At 24.7% G+C, this 24,797-nt stretch overlaps 1 protein-coding gene across 8 annotated transcripts in view; it reads right to left on the bottom strand.

Moving 5' to 3' along the window:
* The window catches only part of LOC113553267 (aquaporin-like), a 40,113-nt gene that overhangs the window by 6,799 nt on the left and 8,517 nt on the right, over positions 1 to 24,797 (bottom strand). For 4 of the 8 annotated variants that reach the window (XM_026956497.1, XM_026956506.1, XM_026956496.1 and 1 more), the window contains one exon: positions 15,707 to 15,860. In XM_026956497.1, coding sequence (XP_026812298.1) covers positions 15,707 to 15,860 — 154 coding nt within the window. Of the gene's footprint in view, positions 1 to 1,922; positions 2,155 to 7,503; positions 7,722 to 15,706; positions 15,861 to 24,797 lie in introns of those variants that run through there. The other 4 variants (XM_026956498.1, XM_026956502.1, XM_026956504.1 and 1 more) reach the window with 3 other exon arrangements.

Raw genomic sequence — 24,797 nt, 5'->3', positions numbered from 1 at the left:
GTAAAAGATAATTTTTATTGAAATGATGTATTTGAATACTTGATAATTTGTATTAACTTTTTTTATGTCATATTACTAATATACTAATATATGTATATTGTCGAATAGAACTGAACCGAACACCTGGTGTTCGGTTTGGTTAGTAATTCGAATCGAACTATTTACCAATTTTTAGACTACCTATATTTTTATTATATTGAATTTCCTATTTTAATATTTTATAAAAATTATTATATCTAAATGCATTAAACACTTAAAAATATAAATGTTGTTGGTAGGTACTTTATATTTTTAAAATAGTTATCAGAATTAGTAGTATTAGATGTGAAATATTGTTAACTAATAATTATTAGAATTTACAATGTATATTTAGGTGTACTAATCTTTTTATAATAGAAAAAAAAATAGTTCGAATTTTAGTTCGATAAAAAAAATGTAATAGTTCGGTTTGGTTCGGCTTCGTAATACTTAGATAATGTTCGGTTCGAAACCAAAAAAATCAGATTCGATCCATCACTATTAGGTATTTTAATCATAAAAGTTTATGATTTAGGTACCATATACACATATAAGATATAAATTTTCTAGTGTTATATACGTTTGATAAGTTTCAAATAATTCAAATTATAAATACCAGCCTAAATTTAATTTATTCAGTACACACTACATTCTATACACAAAATTTTAAATAAAATAGAAAAATCGAAATTTACCTTTATATGATAATAATTTTAAGTCATTATGTCGATTTATAGAGACTATAAGGATATGACGTATCTGACGAATTCAAACAATTCTTCTGAAAACGAACCATAACTGATCTCATTTAAGTTAAGCCATACGTTATAGGTTTACAACTATTGAAATAATCAACATGAATATGCAAACGTAAATAACATTCAAAGAGACACAAGGAACAAATTCATTCAATAATAATATATATCATATCTAAGTACATTTGCCTCAGTTTTAATCAGCTATAAAAAAAATAATTAGCCACCAAAAACATAAATTTCATAATCCAGAATTAATAAAAACTATAAAGCTTATCAGTCAATATAGCATAATAAATTACAAATAATTTACCATAACACTAAACATAAGTATTAATAGTATTATCATTTATAATTGAATTAATTATTAAACAAAATTTAAATTTAAATAATAGTTATATAAACAACAAATTTAATTATAGTGGCGTAATATTAAAAAGCACTGAAATAACTTTTTAACAATTTTACACTATATAAACGTACAAGCAGTTAAGTTATAAAACTATTGTTTTTTTTTAAGGATATTTTTAAATACTTATACATATTGCAGAAAAAATCTCAATTTTGAAGAAAATGTACTTATTTTTGTGTATCTAACTTTTAATTGAACACCCACTGTCATTCGTCCAGGGATGCGACCCTGGAGCCAGATCAAATACAACCGGAACATTTTAATATTCTTAAAAATATGAAAGTGTGCGACATAATTAAAATAAAATAAGTTAATTTAAAATCTTTGAAGATTTACAATTCACAATGATAAAAATATCAACTTCCAGCACATATCATTATTATAATCTGATATAAAACGAAATTATATATTTACTGATTATTGATTTTATAATTATATAAATTTAAAATAAAATAGATACACAATATATGAATTGAATGATGATAATATAAAATATCGATTATAATAAAGTTACAAATAAATAACTGTACATCTGTATACATTAAATACTAATTAACAAAAAATATTAATGTATATATTGTGTATTACTATATTATAATCTTTAGTAGGTAATTTAAAAATGTATTTGTATCTATTATCAATACATTTTTAACTTTTAAATTGAATATATTTTAATTTTGTTGTATTTATGCTACAATTTTTAATAGTTATATATTAAACAAATATTTAGTATTTACCACATTCTGAAAAATCACCAAAGGAAACAGATGATCCGAGTTGTTTGAATAATTTACGTGATACTTTCCCTGAACTCGCAAAGAAACCAGACATGTTTATTTGTATTTTAGATAAATTTTAATAATATATATGTATAATAAAAAGATACAAGACTCTGTATTAATCAGATAACAAAAAATACTGGATGCTGTTTTTAGTTTAGACTACAGTGAGTAAATGAGCGTAAATAACTAAAAGTATGCTTTTATTAAGAAACACCGTTTCCGTGCTAAATCAACGACAGGCAGTGAACTGTGACAATAGAACCCCTACTACCTAACAAACACAAATCATAGACCTTAGGTCTATAGCACAAATGATCCATTAGCCTGTAACAATAACAGTTAAATAATAAGTTTGCATTATATCTCATGAAGTAAAAATCTATAATATAGTCAAATTAAATAATTAAAACATGTGATAACCCTTATATAATATACGTATAGTATAATAATTAATATATATATCTGATATGATTTATCATATACGTCATATTATATATATATATACAAATTGGTAAAGTAATGGCGTGTTTTTTAATTTGTAAATTGTACACAAAATAATTTATTAGATATTACGTATTATTATTTCACCGACATATCCTAGATTCAATAACTGATTTGGAAAACTAACATTTTTAAGTACAAAATAAGCGTATATGACTGGTACCTCCTCAGTCCTCATTAGTGTCTTATCGAAATTTTCAGCGAGTGAAAATGGACAATTGGCTATAAAATAGATACCACTTAAATCTTATAAAGGTAAGTCATGTACTCATGATAAGTCAATTAAGATATTTATGCAAGGATTTAATAAGTTAAGATTAGTCGAGTAAAAATGAATAATATACTATTATTATTATTATTAATAATAATAATAAAATAATATACCTAGTAATAAAAAATTATTTATTTATTATAATACAATTTATAGTTAGTTATTTATTTTTTTAAATGTATAATATAATATTATTATAAACATTGTAAAAAAGATAATGAGAGGAATTTATCCAGATATCTCCTTTCATCTTCCAAACATTTTTTCATCCCTGTGATTAGTACTTCTTAGTGCCTACTGTCTACATATTAATTTATCCATTTATTTATTTTACAGACATATTACAAACATAAATAATAATAATAGTGAGTATAAATAATAATTAATTATTGAGTAAAATAAACAAGTTTAGTAAATACTAAATAGTAATATAAGAGAACAAATATATATAATATATAGTATTACAGACTAATTTCATGATTTTTTGTTAAAATTAAAATGCATACAATTTTAAATGTTTAATATTAAGACCCAATCGTTAAATAATTATACGTAAGAACTTAAAACCTACTATGTGTCACTTCATCGTTTAAAAATCTCAAAATCTACTTGTCAAAAATTGTTTATAGAATTTTAAATTTAAATTACAAGAGATCAAGTTTACTAGGGAATATTTTAAGATTTTAAAATAGTATATTCTATAGCTTTACTACTATATAAAGACTTTGAAGTTTAAATTAATTTTAAAAGAAGGTAACATATTATGTTTTATTCATTTTATTTATCCATTAATTATGTTTATGACTTTGAGCAACATACTATAGTTCTTTATCATAAATTCAATTATTATGTAGGTATACTTAATTAATTATGACTATAATTATAAATTATGAAATAAATAATTTAAGACTTAAATCGAATTAATACCTATACATTTATGTACTACTTTACTACAAATATTTAATAAACCATAATTAATAGGTTAATAAAATTTAATATGTTGTGTGTACAAATAAAAACTTTTTTTTTTAGAATAAAATTCATGTCGTTCCACAAAACTATAAAAGAATAACCATTTTAATGCAATCTTAAAAATATTTTAATTTTATTTAATAGTTATAATCTTAAGATAATTATTTATTCTTATTTATTTTATTTATAAAATAAACGCCAATTGGCTTTTACAATGGTAATGATAAACTAATATTTATTAGTCATAGAAGATAGAAGTATAAAATCTTTTACATATACAGCGTGTTTTTTTTTAACTAGTCATGAAACTGTATACTATTACTTGACTATTACCGGGTTGCTTAAACAATCACTGAAAATTGAATTAATAATTTTCCCTTAAACATGATTTAGTGGCCCTTGATAGATCAATTATATTTTTATGAACCAATGAATGTAATCAGTTTTTTTATGAAACAACGTATTATACGTACATTAATATGATATATGTATTTAATATTTATTATCTATATATATATATATAAATCTATATACATAAAAATGGAGCCAAAAATGTACAATTCATCAATTGAGAACGGATCGGCACGATTTTGGCTCAATTTTTTTTTTAATTGTTCGTAATTGCCAGAAGGTTTTTTTAAAAAAAATTTTTGATAATTGATTTTTTGAGTTCCGGAATGTATTTTCGAATTTAAAAAGCTACAGCAAGCTTTAGCTTATAAAATTGTCCATGCGACATAATTAATCGTTAAAATGGGGCCCCCGGCCAACACCAAAAAAATGGATCAACATGAAGAAAACGATTTTAACGTGGGTTTACTACATGGGCTTAATAACCTTATTACGCTTCCATAATTCCAACAGTAGTGGTGGCCAAATGGGTTAAGGTGTCATTTAAAGAGTGATGAACCCGCCCAAGGTATCAACACTTTTTTTAAGTTGTTTTTTTTAAGAGTATTTTCTTTTTAGCAAAACAACATTTGCCGGGTCAGCTAATATAATCATGTATATTAGTAATATTAAATTTTATATAATTGTATTCATATTAAAAAAAATATGGAAAAATTAATCTACTGAATAGAAGGTGTGAAGTATGCCTATAGCTCTTTGGTCATTGTAGAATATCAAAATAAATATCAATGAATTAGTTGATAACTCGATGGTAAATTGAATACCGGAAAGCACGGAATTTTGATTAACACTTTCAACGCTCTTACTAATAGTTATTATTTATACAATAAAATCAATACTCATTATTATTATTATTATTATGTAAGTAAAGAGTGCGGATATTGTAGTAAATTGTTGTTACGGAAGTTACATACGTCACAACGATTTAAATGTCATGCCGACACTGGCGCATAGCCTTGATAAGTTGACACTGACTGAACACAAATGTTACAACAAGAGAATAAAGATGATACCTGAGACTAAGGATAAATTATTTTAATAATTAAGACTAGGAAATTTTAGTATTTAATATTTGTATATTTTTATAGTAAATTTTAGAACATCTCAAGTAAGTTTGTACTTGTAATTTTTTTTTTTTTAATGTCCACAACTTACGAGTTTTTGAGTTATTTTGCTCATTTAGAATAATTTTATAAGTGCTATTTTTAAGTGTATTCTCATATTTTTGAACTTTTTGTTTTATTCGCTCATCAAGAATGTTTAAATTTAAAATTAGACTTATTTAAAATGTATGATTGAAAATTTTTTCTTTGTTACACAATAGAATATTATATATATAATGTATTCCTGGGAGAAATGACCGGCCGACGTCATACGAAAGTATACCTAAATGATGAAGAAATACCCTTTAAAGAGAGGGTAATAACTCTACAATAATTATGGAAAATATGAAAGGCAAATATTATAGGTATAAGTATTCAGTACCGCGCTGTTAAGATTTGGCGCCTAGGGCAAAATTAAAAATATTCCCTCCTTATTTTATTTATCATTATACATTTCAATTTTTTTGACGTCCCCTTTAAAACCATGCCCCCAACTCTCTCCACGGCACGACTCTGTAAGTATTATAGGTATTTTTTTTTTATAATTATTAATTAATCCGCGGCAACAAAGGTCATTGGATGGTTTTATTCATTTCTAGAGGGGAGGAACGGTAGGTTGTAACACGTTTTTTTTTTTTTTTGTATGTGTGGCAAGGATTTGTCACAAAAATCCCGGGTGATCACCCATCCGGTAGCTAGCAACACCGGCCGATACGTACATTCAGAGCGTTTCCGTAGTTGAGTGTACGATCGCACCACACCAAGGCACTATTATAGGTATTAATCAGTAAAATAATACATAAACAAAAAATTGGATTATTTGGAGTAATACGAAATTTATATTTAAAAATTCTAACTTTTGATAAAAAATGTTTATTTTTATCAATTTAATAATAATAATTCGCATAATTCCTGGTTTAATTGCGTATGTTGGTTGAAAGGATAATTAAGTAGCTTCAAATAAAAAAATGATGTTAAATGTTGAAAAGTTTTGAAGAAACATAAAAAAAAAAAATGAGTGGTAGGTTTGGTTTTGTTTAAAAAAAAGTTAAATTTTCCATAATTTAAAAAATAAAAAGTTAGACCCCTTCTTTTAAGGGTATTTCTTCATAATTTTAGGTATACTTTCGTATGACGTCAGCCGGTGACTTCCCTATTTAATAAAAGTTAAAAGTAAATATATAAATAAAAAAATAAAAAACTTAAATGTTTTTTTTTCATATTTTCTTATTTTCTAATGTTTAGTATTATTCTTAGCATACATTTTTGTATCATAAAGTGTATATTAAAGATCTAAGGAATAACTATTTTAGTGATATAACCTGTAAAGAATTTAAGATATAATTAATAATATTAATATTATCTATAACACTGCAGACTACAAAGAATAACATACATCGATATATCGTACATGAGATAGATGATAAAACGATAATAATCATCTATCCTAATGATGTACAACTTTGATATAACGAAATTGTAATAAGGGTTGCCAATAATTCATACCAAATGAAAAAGTTATATACCTACTACATAAATTATTATTATATTACACTATATTATATTAGTACAATTATTGCATAATTATTTTGTAACGTCGATGACCGCGTAATCGTAAATTATTAATTTCATTAATTTTTACAATTCCATAATTAATTTTTATTGAATTTGTATTTATACTTAGTATTAATTAAATTAAGCAAATATAAAATTGCTTAAAATTAACGACTTTATACAAATATATAAAAAAAATATATTGAAACTTAATACTTATGTAATAATATAAATAGGGGTTCACCTCATCTAAATAAATAAATATTGGGATTATAGATCATAATATAAGCCTTAGGTCACATATCTACCACTGATCTAAGCATTAATACACACAACGTATAGTCTTAAACCTTAGTATAACTAATAAATGATAACGTTTAGACGCTCGCAAGGTAAAGGGTGTGTGAAATACGATTATTTGTAGGCTGTTATCATTAAATTGGTGGAAACTTCTAGAAGCAAGCCTAATCAATGAGCATTGTTTAATATTCACAAACAACAACCATTAATATAATTTTTAGTATTAATTCCGTCAACTCTTGTATATTTTGTAATAGCGGAAAATATACTTTCATTACGATAAATATAAAGATGATAGTATAATGACAGTGTCAGATGAAATATTGACATCAATAATATCACGGAAATAGAGAATAAATTAAATATATTTAATCTACCCTATGTGAATACTTTCGTATTTATAACGATAAATTTAAATGTTTACCTCTATTGTAGAAGTATGTCGGCATAGTTATTTCCTCGAAGTTTTCTTTTGAATGGGATAACATATAATAATATAGTATAATATTACGCTAAATAGCGTAGAGCGCCGCACGCCGTTGTGATCAATTCTGTAGGCGGATTTACTACGAATCGCGTCGCAAGATACTATACTACCGCAACCGCCGCTTTCACCGATTCAACTACACGTCTACGCCACTCACTACTATAGTCAGTTGTACACCACCGACATCAGTCACCACCGGCTGCAGTTGTTACCACTACCGCTACCACTATCACCCATGACCGCGGTCGTTGAACTACATATATGCCGGTCTTGTTTATATTTATTATATTCCGTACCATCCGTAATGCGGTTTACCTGCCTTATCCGATAATATTTTTTTATCGGTCAGACACCGACGCCGATTGCGCAAGCGCGAGCGTGATAATACTCAATTCGCACACCGCCAAGGGAACTGACTATAGAGATTGATTGTGGGGGGTTTAGGCATAACAAAATATACGGTCGGTGACGACGTTTCGCTTCGCTCCTAGCATTCCCCGTAACATAAAATTGCGAGTGAATAAAAAAAGATAGGGTATGTATATATTCAGTACTCAGTCCTCATTAATCGTTTAGTATGTCAACTACAATTTTCTTTTATACCTACAGCAAATTTAATATCGACAAAATTAATAAATAAGTATGACTAGTTATTACACTTTGATAGTTCATTACCTATACTCCTTATACATGTTTCGAAAAAAAGAACAATTTATAAATATGTACAACATTGTAATTTTTGATTATCACATCAAATAGTTGCGATTGACGTATACTTATTACTTATACTAGGGAATTAAGTAAGATAATAAAAATATAAAATATAGAGTTGTTTTGGAAGTTGACAAATTAAAGATATGGAGTTAAGGCAGAAGGAGCAACAAGTCAGCGACAGCTCAAGTAGGAATAATGACGGTCAATTGATGTGTTCGAGACGTTTTGGCGTGACGTAATCTGACAAATAGTTTCTAATAAATTTGAATTATTGACTAAGTTATAATTAAATAGTTAAATTTTAACTAAAAATAATTTATAAGCTAAAATAAAAGATAATTATAGAATATTGACATTTTTATAGATAGATTATTCTATAATTTACAATATTAATATCATTCAAATCATTGCACGAAATCGGAAATGGATAGGGTGATGAGGATTACAGTGATCCCGGCCATTTCCCTTCGTTGAACAATTTACCGTCGACACTTATTATTATTAATTGTGAGATTACCCAAACACAGCCAACTATATTGCGAATCGTTTTTAATCCATTTAGTACGTACTTGGCACTTATCTCTGGAGATTAATCACAGCCTAACGCTCACTGATAATGAAAATACCTATTATTAGTAGTTGGTATAAAATCGCTAAAATCTCGCAAATACTATAGATTACTAGATCAGTGTGTCTTAAACTGTGTTTTGTAAATAATTCATAGGAGTTCTGGGAAAGCCTGGAAAACGTTTTTCAGAATTCTACAACAATTAACCATTTAACGATAATATTAATGAAAAAAAAAACAAAATTAGTAAAAACTGCACATGTGCTACGCTGACGCTATAATACCTAAATAAATAATTTAATTATGTTTTGTTATGTGCCGTTTGTTGTTATGTTTTGTTTATTTTCCTTTTTTTTAACAAAATTTAACATGGGTTCCACATAAAAAATATTATTTTTTTATATTCCATGATCTTAAAAAGTTTAAAAAACACAACATACATCACTCAAATTACATACAGTATATTAAGTACCTACCTATTATTATAAAACGCATTGTTATATTTTTATAATGTATAATTAATTTTAAAATAAGTAAATGTAATTCAGAAGTTATTATTCAACCAAGTATTATAAAGAGATAAGTCAATAATACCAATGGACAATGAAAAATAAGTTTCTATTTTTATTTTCAATCAATGTCCAATATAATATACTGCAATAATTATGTATAGAAATACATAAGTTGTACATACATTTTTAATGCCAGTTTCCTGACCATAATTCAGTAATGATAAGGATTATGAACTATAGTGAAAATGTACAATTTACAGGATAAAGAAGACTATTATAGAACAAAAAAACTTGAATAATAAAATAATTAGAAAAATTAAAATATTATGATATGCCACTACGTCACTATACTACACTATATCTTCAATTGAGTCTTGTAATAAGCATTTAATTTATAACCATACATGAAGATTTGTATAATTTTTAAAATATCTGCAACTATGATTCTATTTCTAATTATATATTTTTATTAAATAAACAATTTAAGACGTATCACGCAGCAGACATGTGATATAAACTTACGTTGAACATACCATGTTTTATCATAGAAAATGCATGTTATGGACGACAGATAACATTCTAAACACGACATCATAGTCAGAGGCAAATTAGGACCCAACCGACCTACCTATCGGTTCAAAAACGTACAAAATAACCATCACCTAGTGTACAAAATCATTTTACCTTCTAATTTTAGGAGGTCTGCTTATTGTAAAAATTTTATTTCAACAATACAATACACGATGGGTTATTTTGTACTGGTCCAGATAATATAATATGTAACTAGACACTGTGCAGATGCACATTTAATTATTTATTATATTTTATTAAACATATAATACTAAAATATTTAAATAAAAATAATATTTATTTATATATTTGTCTTATATTATATAAATGTAAAATCATAATCATATATTATGCTATATTGTGTTAATTACTAAAGTTTGATACTTGAAAACATGACTATTACCTACTGGCTACTCTATTGATAAAATATTAATTTTACATAATATATTCGTTTTCAATAATTAATATTGTATTATACAATATATAATTATATTATTATAATTTATTACTATTTTTTTTTTTACTTAGTAATAACAACTATAAATTAACAAATAAATTATAAATTATAAAAAAAATCTAACAAAATGTATAAGTACATTTTACTAATTCAATAATTTTTTCCTATGAAAATCTCTTAGAACGGGAACCGAGTGAGGTCTTACTCGCTTACTAATTCATGTGCAGTGCCATACTTACATGTTATATTGTTATTTGACTTTAACTATCAATATTATAATACAAATAATACAATAATTTTCATTTAATCGTAATCAATACTAAATAGTATTATATCGATTTCATTTTTTATTTTATTTTATCTAATCAATATATGTTGTATACTAGATTACCTCGCTATACGTACGCAACGTGTCTTATAATATTTAATATAATAATATATATGGTCGATAACCACCACGACTAAAGAGATACCTACTTGTTGTCATTGATATTAAATACATAGATGCAGAATTCCTATATTCACTAAAAATATGCTTCTTGAACTCTTGGACAAAATAATAGAGAAAAACAATCAATGAATAATTCTAACTCGTACAGAAGTTTTTGAACGATAAAAAACTAATATTAAAAAAAAGTAAAAAGAGATGCAATGATTTTATGTAGTAGTTAACTAAGATATCAGTTGTATATTTTTATAGAATGGTACAACACCATATCAGTAAGTTAAGTCTCATCAAAAACACTCCGTGTAAAAACATCGCTAAATAAAAAAAATCACTTAAATTACAAAAGTTATGATATCAAAAATTGGCTAAATAATTTCATAAATTCATTAATATAGAAGTATTTATAACTGTTTATATTTAATGTACCTTGTGTATTTATTTGGTGCAAATAATATTTTACTTAGCTTGGCGGTTACTAGAAGGATGTATTTAAATAGTTGTATTATGCTATAGTTTAACAATAATAAAAATGATGCGAATATTTATGTAGAAATCAAGACATAGTGCATTTGGTTTCTTAGCTGTAGAGACATAAATAATAGTAACTGTGCCAAGCTAAGTAAAATATTATTTGCACCAAATAAATACACAAGGTAAGTGATTTTTTTTTTTACTTAGCGATGTTTTTACACGGAGTGTTTTTGATAAGATATTACTCATTTTTTTAATTACAATTTTGGATATAGTTAATTCTTATCAGGCGGTGATGAAATGTATTTATTCGGGAGAGGGGAGGTATATTATTATATAATTAAAGTTTAGTTTTTTTTTATAAGCATTGGACACCATGTTACGTTATTAACTTTCGCACAGTTTAAAATGCACAAAACTGTGATTTATTCACCACAAAATGCCCTCGTTTAAATGATTTTAACGAACACCGTTGCAAACACACGAAACGCACAACGAAATAACAGAACGAAATAATAGTTATTAATTATAATTCATAGACACAAAACATTTGGTAGAGGTAGATGTCAAAGTAAACACGAGGCAGATCTGAGACAAAGGAGAATTTTTCATTTAACATTTACACTCATACATAAAAGACAAAATTAACGTGAGCCCGTTGCATAGAGGGGGAAATTTGGGCGGCCAGCACAAACACATACATAGTGGAATTATTGAAAAAATAGCGTTTTGCTAAATAATTATGTCAATACTTTAGCATATAAGTATATAACTAAGGCTGAAATACTTCGATAAACTTGAAATTTTCACAGCATCATCTACACCAATCTGAACTGTTCGTTAAAGTTTCAAGTCAATTGGTTCATTAGTTTAGGCTACAGGGTAGCCGATATGATTTTCGTAAAATAACATTGGTTAAATTCAAGTTGGTTCTATAGTGTAATACACCGTCGTCGCGCGCTGGTTTCTTTTTTTTTCTTAGCTCTGCGCCGCGACCGCGGCGTTGGATTATTAATGCTGGTAACTCATCAATATATGATGAAAGGCATTCTAACTAATTTACTAATTTATGAAGTGACTTATAAAATAACTGTGAAAAATGAATAATTGCACCAATATTTCAATACTTAAAAATAATTGTAATCACATTAAAAATTTAATATGACTTTCTGATAATTTTTTTTGTTTGTTAAAGATAGAAAAACTAATGAGAAATCTTAAATTCGATTTTTAAATCTTATATAAAAAAAATAAAAATGTTTTTGAATTGATAATAGAAAATAATTTGAAAATTTTCAAGATTTTAGTGGTTTTGTAGAAATTCTAAATTTACAATAATAACAATAAATAAACAGTTAAAAAAATAAATTGTAATAATATTTTTGATGTTTTTTAATTGGTAAATGAACAACTTTGAAGAACTTTGAATTAAACCTTCAAATATTTTGACATAGAGAAAAAATGGTAAATTTCAATTGTCTATAAACAACTTTAAAGAGTAAAAATATTTTGAAAATTATACTTTTATATCTAGGAAATGCCAACATTAAATTTTGGGGGAAATATCAAATAATTACGGTTGATCGGGTTTGAGTTAAAAAAGAAAATACAATATCGATTTTGTCGAAAACTGATTTTGCAAAAATTCCTGTTATTCCTTAATTTTTTCTTCGATTTCTCAAATATTTTGATAAATATTGAACATTTTTAATGTTAACGATCTTGGTTCTCAAAAGTACAAACTAGATCCAATTTTCTATCAAATATCACCCTCAAAGTTGAAAATCAATTCTTTTTTCAACTATTTATTGCGTATATTGTACACAAATAAAATAAAACACATGCATACACATCGCTCCATTCAGAATATAAAAATATGTAAATATATTTTATTGGCTTAAATTATATTTATGTTTTCGAGTGTTGATTTTTTAAATAATAAATACTAATGAGAATAAAATTAAAAATTATTTTAAATAATACATTAATTACATTTTATTGAAATAAAATTTAACAGTGACAATAATATGTCTCAATATTATTCTAATAAAAACGAAAGTGGACTTTTAAAGTTAACCGTTAGTAATGATCAACTTACTCACTTAAATGAATCAAATTTACTAGATGACGACAAAAATATTATTAAAAAGGTTATGTCTTTAAATACCAGCAGATTAGAAACGAAGCATAAAAACAATACTTTTCAAAAAACATACAAAGTAAAGCTTAGTAACTACAAAAAACAGCAGATTGCATTTAGTACAGCATATAATGAGTTAAAAATGAGCTATGAATCGATCAAAAAATTTAAAAAGGATTCATTATCTGATAACAAAATTTCAGAATTTGGAGAACTTGAAGAACTTGATTACATTGTAAGTGCGATTTATTTTTACCTAATTAGTTATGCATGATAATTGATAATATTTGTTTTTCGATTTTGATTTTCTCCTATTATTTAATGTTAATACTTTTATAGGTTCAAAACACTTTACAAGACAAAATTGGGAAACCAGAAGCTTCATTTAAAAAAGATCATGCAGTTTTCGTTTTCAATCGTAATGAACCATTATTGTGTCTAGATATCAATTCTACAACTGGTTATCAAAAGTTAGATTTATCAATAAAAGATGCATATAAATATGTATGGAATAATTATTTGGCTATCTCTGAAAGGAATATGAAATATCATTTTTGGCTTCAAAATATTATTGAACCAAATGAATTTTATGATTTACATGATGTTAGAGAATACTTAATACAAAATATGTTTAATAAAGAACAGACTACTGAAAAATTAGAACCAAAATTAAATGATTTTTATAATAATTTACAGTCAAAATTTATAAATATAATAAACGAGGCTGATAATATTCTTAATCAAGAAAACAACTCTATTAAAAAAAATGAACATGAAGGATTAGAGACAAAGACAGAAAATAAACTCCAGATGGCTATTGAAGAGCATAAACATAAAATGGATATGAAAATAAAGATGCTAGAAATCGAAAATGAGAATTTAAAACAAAAGGAGTCTGAATGTGCAACACAAATGAGAATTTTGTTAGGAGAATTGTCATTCAGAAACAGTAAATTGAATAATGCTAAAGACCGCGTAACATTATTAACAAAAGAAAAAAATGATTTAATTTCTATGATTCAAAAAATGGAAGTAAAAGATGAAAGTTATCAAACACTTCAAAATAAAATTACAAAAGAGAAAATAAAAAATAAAAATTTAAGAACTATTTTAGCTGAAGAATATGAAAAAAACGATAATTCATTTTTAATGAAAGAAAACTTATTTGAATAACTGCATTTTAACATGAGTAAATAAAAAAAATATTTCTTGAAGACATGAAATATAATAATGGTGTACAATAAGACAATAACTGTATATTTTATATTATATACATATGAATATCGTAATCGTATGTATCCGTTTGAACGACGCTGAGGGAATAATTAGTTTCCTATTGCTTCCCTGAAATTATTACATAACTTACATATTCATAAATTTATAATACTACGTTCATCATATTAAAAAAATACAATCAGATTAAACAAATATGTAATGATTTACAAAACTACTAGTATAGGTATATAATGTATATTAGTCAATAGACAATAACCAATGATACTTAGCATTGTAAATAGGAGTTTTAATTGTAGTATAAGTATTGAATAATTATATATGATAATTTCATACAGGTAGTGTGAGTGCATTACTGATAAATAAATGATTAAGTATAACAAAGAAGATTTTAGACAATGAAGAAATACTCCCTTTAAGTAAAAGCATGATATTTTAAGTGGGTTTTAGAAATACTTAATAATGTAATACGTTTATACGGATAGGCCGGGATAGCCTGACAACTTTTGTACACAGCTTTTACTCGAATGAATGTATAAATAATAAAATAATTATAATTTTATAAAAAAAAATATTATACTCTAACAAACTTATAAAATTATTGGTACCGATTAAAGATCGATTAACGGCTATCTCTTCTCTCTCAAAGTAGCAGGATTTGACAAATATATTTAAAAGACAAAAATAGTACTTAAAAAAACTATTTTACTAATTAAATTTTCTAATAGTTGTCAGTATTAAAAGCAAATTTTTAATAATATATAGCTAATTGCTGACAAGGGTCCTATGTTATAAAATTTAAGGTTATAAAAATAATAATAATAATTCATAATAAGTATTGTGTATAGTCTAAACATAATTAGTACAATTTCATGTTCGGAATATATTTTGTTTAAATTTATTGAATGTCGTGTTAAAGTGTTGAAGAAATTCATAAAATAAATATAAAAAGAATCAAATGATTTCAATAAAATTGAATCAAAATGAAAATATTCATGAAAATTATATAAGTAACAAAATATATTACCTGCCAATGATTTTTCTTGTAACGAATCAAATGTATAATTACTTTTCAATTCAGACATCGGCGCTTCGAACACAACGCTACTTATTTTCTGCTCTTCATTTCCTGGTACAAGGAACTTATCAGTTGACATCATTCTTTTTAGCCAAATTTTTTCCTATAAAAAAATTGTATATTTTAAACATAATATTTCTATATATAATACTTCAATCTTGTTGTTTATTAATAAAATAGTAATTATAAATCACAAAATTATTCTAATTCTATGATTTTATCAATAGTTAATTTAATCATTTCACTTTGTTGTGTTTATCAATATTCACGTCAAAAAATTTTAATAAAAAAAAGCATAGATAATAATAATTGTTATTTATTAATAATAAATAATAATATAATAAACATATATTTATTTTTTATAAGTTAATAAGTATCCTGACGTATCTTAGAACGGTATGAATAGAATTGTGGCATATAAAAGCTTAAAAAGAATCTAAATACTTTGAAAATTTAATTATGTATAGAAAATAATTGCATACATAATGCTGTAATTTTTCAATTACGCACAATAAAATAACATCATATATAGTTAGAGGAATACTCATTATTTTTCGTTTGAATAAAATCCAATTTCTTCAATATTTTAACATTAAATTTCTTTTAAAAAATGTTGTGCATATGCCATATAGGATACCACAATCTGTTTTCGATATTTTTAAAAATCTTTTAGAAGAACTTAAGAAATTAAACGTTGATGGCACAGCTATTAAAATTAAGAAATTATTTATATGAGTTTTAAATTTTCGTGTTTGGACGAATTTCGGTAAAATTAGAACATTTAATGCTTATAAAAAAATTGGTTTATTTTATTATCTGAAAGAACTAATTATGAAAAACCTTACATTTTCAAGCTTTTGGACTACGTAGTTATTTTTTTCAACATACATAAAAAAAATCTTAAAATTTCTTTAAATTGGACAAAAAAATCCAAATTATTTTAATCATTTTATCATGTCTAGAAAATATTAGTTTAATTATAGTGGAGAACATTTCAAGTATCTGAATATTTATTTATTTTTAAATTACAACAAAAAAAGTTAAATAGTTTTTGATGAAAACTGGTAATGCGTTTTTAATCTCGATTTTCTTGTTTTTTTTTATATATCAATATACCAATTATTATTTTATAAAATTTTTTTTTTACTTTTGATCATAGGAAAAACTAAATTCAATTTACAGCCAAAAAATCTAAATATTCAAGATTGTGTGTGTGTTTTTTTTTATTTAAAGCGTTTTTAGACACACAAAATAAACACTAATCACTGTAAAACCAATACATTTACCGTTCGAATCTGAAATAAATTTTAGAAATTATTAGAATTATACTATAGAAGATTTTTATAATACCGATGTGACTTATTTTTTTTATAAATCTTATATTCTAATATGTCAGAAATAGATAATAGATAACTTTATCGGGAAAAGAAACGTATAAGTTATATAATTCTATAAAAGTTAAATAAATTATCTTAGGTACATTATAATTTATAGCCACATGTGTAATAAAATTTAATTTCTGGTGATTAATCACAGTAAAAAAACAAAAATCATTCAAAATTCATGATTTATTTATTACTTTAAAAAATATTGATGTTACCTAACTGGAAGTACCTGTAGTCATTTAATTCCATTTTAATCGTTATTTTGATAGGCCATAAATGAAATTATTAATAACTAATAAGCAATGTGTTTTTATATTTTAGTTATATTTTGTTCTCAGTGTATGTTTTATTTATAGTTGAAAAATAAAAAGAATAATAAAAGATCTGAACTTATGTATAAATAAGTAGCTTAATGTTATTTCTACAGTTATTTATGTTACTTAGTTTGTATTTCATTATCAATGATAATTGGAATAACTATCATATTCCTTATTAATTTTTACATAACTTTTTATACTACGTGTACCCGTTTTAAAGAATTTTTTAAAAAAAATAACTGTTTATTTAGATAGTTAGATAACTGATAAGTACTAAAGTTGCTACAGAAAAATATGTATTATATAACATATAAAGAAAAACTTAATTTAAATAATAAAAAAATTATACGATTAGGTATAAACTTAGTATTCACAAGCTATTTCGTTATATTCAACAAAATATACCCAAGGAAATTAATTTTCTATAATAAACGATATATTACGATAAAAACGTAATATTATTATTATATTAAATTATACAATTTTAATAATATTATCATAACATCGTGATAAAGATAAATGTCTCAATTATAACTAGATGTAATTCACGGATTTATTTTGTTCGCATAAGTCACGTAAACTTACGTTAAAAACTTGAGTTTTAATGTTTTATTTAACGATTGTGGTGGATTTTGGATTTTTTTTATTATACTACACTTGACGTGCTGGAATTCAGATTAGTGGAAAATAAATCAAAACCGGTTGACTAAAGATTACATCGAAAAAGGTTAAAAACAGTGGATATAATAGGTATTTTCATAATATAAGTATAATATATTATGTTGGTATATAATTTATGTATGATCATTATTAAGCACAAAAAATGTACAAATTATCCTTCCATTACTAAGTGTCTAAATTAATCGGTGTTGCAATGTCATTTTTCCTATTTTATTACAGAAATATAAACGAGATGTCTTATAAATTGTTTTGTAGCTTGAACAAACATTAAAACAGAACAAAAAATAAAACTGGATTTAAAAAATATTTTCATTGTTTAAATAGCGGTATTAATAACATTTTCATATACGTCTCCAAAGGCAAAAATCTAGAAAAGTATTTGTTTATTTAAATATAAGGATTCTATAGCTCAGGTATAGAGTACTTATCTTACTTCTTTCACCTCGGTGCAAGATAGCGGTCATAAACTTTAAAGGAAGGACGCTGAATACGGCTGGACGGTGCTAACAAATACGGTCCGACCGAATTTATCGCATCCGTTAGAATGCGCTTCAAACAGAAGTTTTTTATGTACAGCATAATACATTTATCAGTTTTTAATTTTTTTTTTTAATTTATAATCAACATGGTAAAACTTATAAATAATTATTATAAAATATTTTTTTAGACAAGATTTGTCTCGATCAATTGAATGTATTTTCAAGAATATAATATGAATTATAGTATGAGATATATTATTGAAAAAAATATTTAGAGACCAATTTTTACAGATAATAATTTAATATCTTTAATATTTATTATTTATTTTGCCATTTTAGTATAAGTGTTTTCACAACTTGCAAGTATAATTTACCACTATTCGCGAAGTTTTAACTTTTATAATAATAGGTATGTATTATGTAAATATTTCAAATTTATAAATGATAAATATAAATCGCACAATAAGATCCAAGATATTTTAAAATTTATACTTTAATATTATGTAGAAAATGCAATACGTAATATCTACGATAAATCATTTTTTAATTACATGAAGAAAAAATTATTTTGTCAATAACTATTTTGTTTAAAGTTTTAGTTTTTCCTCGCTTTTTTATTCTGCAGTTATTTAAAAAAAAAAACGAAATAGATATGGATACTAAATAAATATATTTGTTGGAACTCAAAATTCTCAAAATTCGAAATAACTGAAAATATTCAATCATATATAATAATTTATAATATAAAAATAATATAATAGATACATATTACATAGATACATGCCGATATGCGTAAAAACTAATTAATGCTAATAACCAAATGCTAACTAACATGCTAAATACTAATGTGTAAATACTTAAAAACATATAATAAATATCAATAATATAATAAACCAGCATACGTATTTCAATGTATGATATAAAATTAAATTGAAGTTATATAGATGAAAATATCAACTAAATTTATAAAATTTCACAGAAATCACTACAAATCTTTTAAATCCATTTCGTGGACAAAATTAATCTATGTGGGATTAAGATGCATATTAGTGTTTTATTATATATTATATAACATATTTTGTAGTTCATAAATGAAAACAAAAATATATATCCAAATGCATTAGTTCTAAAGCCAACAGCACAAAATTAGAACTACTGAACTCAAATTTGGTATAGTATCCATTTTATAAGATAGAGACAACGTACGGGTGTGATACGTCCTTTTAATAGTTAGTGCATATCTGCAGTCATTTAGTTGAGAATACAAGTATAGATACGAGCGATTTGGACATAATATTAATCAGCTATCTTAAAACTATTTATTATATTTAAACTATTTATATTATGAATCAAAAAGTCAAAACACTTAAAATGTCCATCAAAAACTTAGATTTTAACTAACTGCCTATTGAAATATATTTTTCAACACCCGCATGAAAACTCATCGAAAATAAATGGTAAATCTAGTTGTAAAAAATTCAAACCTTTTAAAACAGAAAACATTAAAATTCAAGAAAAATACACAGACTACAATTATTCAAGTCAGGTAAAATCTATGAACGATTCTTACGAGGTTCTCAAGGTATATGGTATATACAATAAACTAATACAGTAATGTGCACACTTTCGGTTACTTGGTATATAATTTTTTTTTTTTTTTACAAAATTACTATTTGATAGTTTCAAACGAGAACTTTTAATCAAGCATCATATGTGTATAATATTATGTTTATAATTATATAAACATCATGTATAGACACAAGACACATAATTCATGACGAAAAATATATCAGTCATTAACTTCAAAATATTACAAATTAATCATACATAAAATAACATAAAACATTTTTATTTTAAATAATACATTAGTACGTTGAAAACATAAATCGACAGAATAATTAACTATATAAAAATATTCCATGTTATACTATTAACTCCAAAAACTTTTCAATTTACATCTCCTATGACCAATAATTATATTAAAACTACAACCTACAGGTCAATATTATGCAATAATCTTCAATAGACCTACTCAATGTAGGTACTTACCATATTGAAACAGTGAGCACTTTGACGGGACGCAGGTGTTTCTCAAAAAATGGCAGAAATAAGAATGAATATTATATGTAAATATACGTAGGTATACTATTGAAACTATGGTTTTATAAAATACAGATAAGATTTAGTGCGTTTTGATGTTCCCTAACACACTTTGCGATAATTAGTAATTATAGCGTTTTCCATTGACTGAACTAATTCCACTGATGTGCCACTGATTTTCCACTAACCTGGTGCTAGTTTCCCAATTACCGTATCCATGGTGGCCATATCAGTACTTGGGTGGAAAAATTGTTATCTTGTAGCACTTGACTCAAACCATCTCAAATAGCTCGTGCGCCAGTTTTACGCCAAGTGCAAAACACTCGTAGTTTTTCAAGATGGAACACAGAAAATACAACTATCTAATGCAAACACATTTAGGTAGATATATAACTCACCAATGACATTCATTGTATACTGAATACAAGTAAGTGAAATACACTATTAGGGGCGTATTTAAACATTGTTCATAGAGGGGATGTCAGATAATTTCCCCAACATAGTGTCGTTGAGGACTTCATGAACATAATTCGTTTGGGTGAACTACCATTTTTTCCGTAAAATAAAAACCATGTGTTTGGGCGAGTTTCTATAATAATGTGTTTGAACGAGATTCATATACTGTGTTTAAGTAAGTATTATAAAACAGATGATAAGTTTGGTAAAATAATGGCAACTGTTATCTTTTGGTGCTATGCATTTTAAGGGTTTTAAATAATTTTCTCATTGTCCTGTTCTTTTCCATGTCCACCAGAAAATCAGATTTTATGGTTTCAGTACTCAGAACTATTTACCTATGAGAAAATAATTTAAATATTTTTAAAATGTTGACGTATTTTATCAAAACTCTAACTTTAAACTTTGTAAAAAAAAATCAAGACTATAGATTTTTGAAATTTTTTAATTGAGAAATTAACAGCTTATGAGAAGTTTTGTATTCAATTTTCAAGCACTTATACCCAGTGAATATTATAATATAAAAATGTTATGAAAATTTCAAGTATTAATGATAATTCAGATCTTTTCAAAAAATAGATCCATAAAAAATCCCGTTTTTCACTAATTTTTTTAAATCTTTTTAAATTTGCAATGTTCACTTCCATTTTATAAAATATATGTTAAATATGACATGTTAAACAAACATAAATATTTGTATTGCCCCAAAATAAAGTGATGACAGACAGGAAAAAAACACGTTCAACGATAAATTATATTAAATAATCAAGAATAGTTAAAGTAAGCTGTGACAATCAGTATAGGTGTGTCAGGTGATATTAAGCTATTAGAATACATAAAACACGCAGAGATAAATTTCATGAAAAATATATATATAAAAAAAAACATTTTTTAAACTTAATTTTAGCAATAAGAAAATACACTAATTATATAACTAATAAAATAATAACTATTTCAAAAAAATATTTTTTTTGTTTTTTTTAAACTTATATTTTTAATCATACCCGTCGAATTTTAGGCTTAAACTCATTACAGGATACTAAAAAAACGTAGCCCGAATACATTGCAATGTTTTAAAATTACTCATTTGAACGCAAACCATCCACACTACACACCCCGCTAAAGGTATAAATATGAGGAGATTTGGTTGATAAGGTCCTTAAATATTTCAATAACATCCCCAAATATATGTTGGATTATAACTCACTAAAAAGGATTTCTTGAATGAGGCTAAATAGTCAAATATGTTGCCTAAGAGTGTCGCAACGCTATTTGTCTAATTAAGCTTTTCTCAAAATCTATATAGAAATCTTGCGTCAGTTTCTAAAGAATGACGATATATTGGAATTGTATAATTAAAATATTTTGAACTATTTACAAATATACAAACTTAGTAGAGAGATGTAGTCCGTAAAAGTAATTTATATACAATTTAACTAAGAAAATAATTTGAGCTCACAAAAATGTGATCCCAGTTGCGCCTGTAGCTTGAAAATGATAAAATTGTAAAAAAAAGTTTCACATAATTTATTGTATAATGCATAAAGATAATAATATCAAAAGAACGAAACTGTTTAAAAATTAACTGCTTCTTAAGATTTTATCAAAATCTTGTTATATGTGAAAATGTCTCGTTTTTCCTTAATTTGTTTCCCCTATTTTTTTTTAAAAGTACTATGAATTTATTTATTTTCTTTTTGACCTTCTAAATACCAATTATATCTAATTTTTTTTATCAGAAACCTTTCTCAATTGAAAATTGGTTTAAAAGGTGATAATAAACTCAAAAAAAGCACATGCAAATTATTGTAAAATAAATGCATTTATTGCTCTACTCAAGATCAAAAATATAATTTTATTTTAAACTTATTTAAATTGTTAATTAAATTATAATTTTAATATTCTAAAAGTTGATGTATTTATCTATTTTTCAGTGTTCAGTAAAGCCATCCAATTTACCTTTATCTGTATTAATTATGAATTCACTTATGCATCATGCTATAAGTTCTGTACGCTATTTCCATAGGTACGTTATAAACTGCTAATGTTGTTTAATATAATAGCACCTATTATGTTTAATCTCACGTAAATTTATTTTGTTCACTTTAAGTGGACAATAATAATTCACAGTGATTTCAATGAAAGTCTAAAAATGCAGTAATTAAGTTTATTTGTTCTCATATTATTATTCATCGCAATATCGCATAGGTATATCTACTTGTTAATTATATTATTGATATTTACAGTGTTTTAAAGTGCCTACATACATTTAATTAGTTCTTACGCATTTTATATATAAGTATAATATTGATTTCGTTCACATTCTATCTAATATAAGTGAGTTAAGTTATATAACTGATATAAGTGACGTTCACGTGTCGTCTCGAAATATGAACGTGAACGCGTTCGTTCCAAACACTATATTATAATTTATGCTCAATGTTATGTTGTTAAATAATAATTATAAATTTATATAGAGGTACATACTATAAAATAATTATAGTATGGTAGTAAATTAAACGGAATAAATTATTTTTTTAATTTATTGTATTGATTGATAAGTATAAGTTCATCCTAAAACAAACGCATCCTTAGACTGGAATATTAAGTTAAACGACGAGAACGCGTGTGTTGATTTATGAATGATGATAAAATAGTATGTCAATAGAGTTAAATTAGCAATAAGGTCATAAACTAATAAATTAAGCGTGCACCATAAAATTATTTTAAGATTAAATCTTTCTAATAATCATAAATGACTTTTATAAAATATTAATTACGTAGCATAATATTTAATATTTATTTAATTAATTATTATTTCGATTATTTTTCAAATAAATATATTAATAATTAAATTCACGCATTAACATCGTAATTTTCTAGTTAATTATGTATCATAAACTATTAAAATGTACCTACCCGTGAATAATTATTGATACTCCGTTTGTTAATTGTTTTAAGCGTATAAGTACAAATTTATAGCCAAGTATCTATACAATTTTTAATAAATATTACTTTCTGTTATTGATCATAGGTTTATGAATAATTTGGTTTGGAAAACTAGTCTATTATCTCTATATTATATTATAATTATATTGTACACATTTTCTCAAAATATTAGATGTATTAGTATGTTGTGTATACAGCATAAGTAATAAAAAAAAATACATAATCAATAGAACAAATAATTTAAGATTAGAGTAGGTATAATGTTAGGTACATATTATTTACTATGAGATTTATTTTATCAATTTTTACTGATTTAATAGTTAATAATTTATTATTTTTTATTCATTCATCGAGTATTTATTTGTTTGTTTAAAGAACTGAATCGTGTCATTTTTATTCCCCGGATTCGGGCCTAAACTTTATATTATTTTTATTTTTATAGTAAGATTATTTATCAATTTCAGAGTTGTAGAGTCACAACACATTATTTTATACAATATTATAATACAATAATTTAACATTTAATAATTATAATAGTATGTTAATGTGCAAGTTAAAATAATTTATTCAGTGGCGAAGGAAGACTCGTTAACGCCCCTGAAAAACCTACTGAAAAGCGCCTTTTTAGCGATTAAAAAATTGATGAAATTATATTTTTTTAATATTTATTTTT

The sequence above is a fragment of the Rhopalosiphum maidis genome, chromosome 2 (genome assembly GCF_003676215.2).
Source record: "Rhopalosiphum maidis isolate BTI-1 chromosome 2, ASM367621v3, whole genome shotgun sequence".
Lineage (NCBI taxonomy): Eukaryota > Metazoa > Arthropoda > Insecta > Hemiptera > Aphididae > Rhopalosiphum > Rhopalosiphum maidis.
The sequence above is the reverse complement of the archived record's forward strand: the minus strand, read 5'-3'. Positions and strand labels throughout refer to the sequence as shown.